The following is a 3,568-nucleotide window of genomic DNA, read 5'->3' as shown; positions in this document are numbered from 1 at the left end:
CGCTGGAGGGACTTTGCTCCGAGCGATCCGGGCCGGAGTCCGGCCCAGGGAGCTGTGACTTCGGCACCGGGCGGGCTCCTCCCTCCCTAATCTGCTTAACCTCCTTGGCCTTCTGGGAATTAATATATTTTTTTTCTTTTTTGGGGAATTAATCCTGGAAACGGGTTTTTCTGCTCCCAGGGCGGCCGGGATCAGAGAGGAGCTGGTTGTATATATTTACTAGAAGCCCGGGCGCACGAATCGGACCCAGGGTGGTGGTTGGGGGCCCTCCCGCACCCCCATCGGGGCCCATCCCGGAGGCTGGGGGGAGGGTCCGGGGGAGTTTGGTTAAAATGTTTAAACCTGAATACTCATATTGAGAAATATATACAATTGGGCGCCCTGGGGGCAGGCCTGGGGGGTCGGGGTGAAGGGGCCGCAGGAGGTTGGTAGGCCAGCCCCCTACCCCGCTATCAGCCTGGTTGGCCGGCTGCAGCGCGCATCATAGCCACCTGGGGTTCCGGTTGGTCGGTCGCTTGGTCGCTTGGCTTAGATTTAGGGTGTCCCAAAATTCACGCAAGAAGTAATTTTGATAGAAAATACAGGTTTATCGTTAAAAATTGTAAATTTTTTATTAATTCATAAAGGACACAGTCTAGGGTTTATGGATGGAATAACCCATCGGGTCAGTGGCCTCCACGGTTTTGCTGGCACAGATGCAAAGCCACGATCTCCATTGGTCTTCCTGGTCCCTGCTCCTGGGCCGTCATGGGTCCGTGGTGATGCTGATCGAATCGAAGGGATTGATTGACATCCAAGGGCCGCAGATATTAGAATCTGAATCAATAAACCAAGTAAAATTAGGCTTTTATTTATTTTTTGTTGTTGTTAATGCTCACGCAGAATCCAAATCTTGCGCGAATTTTGGGACACCCTTTATATGTAGATATATTGATTAGAGAGAGGGAGAGAGAGAGAGGAACATTCATGATGAGTGAGAATCATGGATCAGCGGCCTCCTGCCCAAATATATTGATTAGAGAGAGGGAGAGAGAGAGAGAGGAACTTCCATGATGAGTGAGAATCATGGGTCAGCGGCCTCCTGCCCGGCTTGGTCCCCAATGTGGGGCTTCCAGGAGGCAGCCAGTCTACGATGTTTCTCTCTATCCCACTCCCTTCCTCTCTCTCTCTCAAAATCAATAAAATTTGACTTTTGCGGAAATTAAATAGTGTAAGGAGCCTGGCTGGTGTGGCTCAGTGGTTGAGCGTGGACCTAGGAACCAGGAGGTCACGGGTTCGATTCCCGGTCAAGGGCACAGGCCCGGGTTGCGGGCTCCATCCCCAGTGGGGGCGTGCAGGAGGCGGCCGGTCCATGGGTCTCTCTCATCATGGATGTTTCTCTTCCTTCCTCTCTGAAATCAATAAAAATATATTAAAATAAAGAAAAAGAAATTGACGAATCTATGTTCTTTAATGTTGGGCCCACCCAGTCCGCGTCAGGGACACTGTGCCCCATGGTGTCTATAAATCCATGTGTTACCTCCGGCCTTGAACTCTATGGGGACAAAGAAGCAGACTTTGGGGGGCGGGGGCGACTTGGGGTCCTTTGTGGAGAAAGCCCTGTAGCAGGAGGAACTTGGCTTGTCACTGGCCTGTTGCGTCACTGGCCTGTTGAATTATTCGCCTGTTGCATTATCTGTTGCGTCACTCGCCTATTGTGCCACCCGCCTATTGCGTCACTGGCCTGTTGAATTATTCGCCTGTTGCATCATTCGCCTATTGCGTCAATGGCCTGTTGAATTATTCACCTGTTGCATTATCTGTTGCGTCACTCGCCTATTGTGCCACCCGCCTATTGCGTCACTGGCCTGCTGAATTATTCGCTTGTTGCTATCTGTTTCGCGTCACTCGCCTATTGCGTCACTGGCCTGTTGAATTATTCGCCTGTTGCATTATCTGTTGCGTCACTCGCCTATTGCGTCACTGGCCTGTTGAATTATTCGCCTGTTGCATCATTCGCCTATTGCGTCAATGGCCTGTTGAATTATTCACCTGTTGCATTATCTGTTGCGTCACTCGCCTATTGTGCCACCCGCCTATTGCGTCACTGGCCTGCTGAATTATTCGCTTGTTGCATTATCTGTTGCGTCACTCGCCTATTGCGTCACTGGCCTGTTGAATTATTCGCCTGTTGCATCATTCGCCTATTGCGTCAATGGCCTGTTGAATTATTCACCTGTTGCATTATCTGTTGCGTCACTCGCCTATTGTGCCACCCGCCTATTGCGTCACTGGCCTGCTGAATTATTCGCTTGTTGCATTATCTGTTGCGTCACTCGCCTTAGCAGGCGGCCGCGCCGTTGGGGTGGAACACGGGCGTCTGGTAATGCACCTTCCATATGGCGCCCCCTGGAGGGAGAAGCAAGAATCACGGCCCGCCCAGCCGGTGTGGCTCAGTGGGTAGAGCCGGGGCCTGCAGACTGAAGGGTCCCGGGTTCGATTCCTGGTCAAGGGCACAGGCCCCGGGTTGCAGGCTCCATCCCCAACCGGCAGGGGGCGTACAGGAGGCGGCCGATGCATGATTCTCTCTCATCATGGATGTTTCTCTCTCTCTCCTTCCCCCTTCCTCTCTGAAATTAATAAAATCTATATAAAATTTTTAAAAAAAGAAATACAAGGAAACAAATAAAAATATCCTCAAATAAATATTAGCAAGAAAAAGCAAAGAAAAGCCATGCGTCTGAAAATAATGCACTTGCAAAGTTAGGGTCCGGCTTGCACACAGGCGTGCACGTGGGAGCGTGTGCATACGTCATGTGTGTGCACGCGTGTGAGTGTGCATACATCATGCCTAACCCATGGGTAACACCCCCTTATCCCAGAACCAAGCGATGATTGGCAGCTGGGAAGGGGAGTCGACCTCCAAGCACCTAATAGCGGAGCCACCGCCAAAATGAGCTTCCGGCAGAAGCTGAGGGGAGAGGGGATCAGGGTGCCTCCCGGGCCACTCACAGTCTCGCTGGTGCCTCCTGGGCCACTCACTTTCTCTCTGGTGCCACCGGGCCGCGTGCAGAAACTTCTCGCAATAATGCATCAGGAACTCGTGGTCCGAGTGCTGGGCGGTCCCCAGCAGCAAGGGCAGCAGGTCCCGGCCGTCTATCACCCTGCAGACAGCACCCCGGTGACACCCGGTTGGGGTAGCGCTCGCGTGCGCGTGCGCGCAAAGTTAGCGCAAAACGTGGCGAGCGGAGGGGCGCAGGGCTGCAGCCAGCCACCCGCTCAGCTACGGAGAGCATCTTGGATTAAATGCTCATGAGGCAAGAGATTGTTCGGCTCATATTATTGTGCATCGAGTGCAAAAATAAGCCACCCAGCCCGTGTGGCTCAGTGGTTGAGCGTCATCCACCTAGGAACCAGGAGGTCCCTGGTTTGAGTCCTGCTCAAGGGCACAGGCCTGGGTTACGGGGCTCCATCCCCAGTAGGGGGTGTGCAGGAGGCAGCCGATCCATGATTCTCTCTCATCGTGGATGTTTCTGTCTCTCTCTCTCTCTCTGAAATAAATTTTAAAAAATACATTTTTATAAAATCT

At 52.4% G+C, this 3,568-nt stretch overlaps 1 protein-coding gene across 1 annotated transcript in view; it reads right to left on the bottom strand.

Moving 5' to 3' along the window:
* Positions 1-2,320: 2,320 nt before the first annotated feature.
* Positions 2,321-3,568, bottom strand: part of LOC102758154 (arylsulfatase E) — a 2,894-nt gene continuing 1,646 nt past the window's right edge. The window contains exons 2-3 of the mRNA XM_015559458.1: positions 3,022-3,143; positions 2,321-2,388 (exon numbers count right to left, since the gene is read on the bottom strand). Coding sequence (XP_015414944.1) covers positions 2,321-2,388; positions 3,022-3,143 — 190 coding nt within the window. The remainder of the gene's footprint in view (positions 2,389-3,021; positions 3,144-3,568) is intronic.

This window comes from Myotis davidii, unplaced genomic scaffold (genome assembly GCF_000327345.1).
Source record: "Myotis davidii unplaced genomic scaffold, ASM32734v1 scaffold434, whole genome shotgun sequence".
Classification (NCBI taxonomy): Eukaryota; Metazoa; Chordata; class Mammalia; order Chiroptera; family Vespertilionidae; genus Myotis; species Myotis davidii.
Note: the sequence above shows the minus strand (reverse complement) of the source record. Positions and strands in the feature narration are given on the sequence as shown.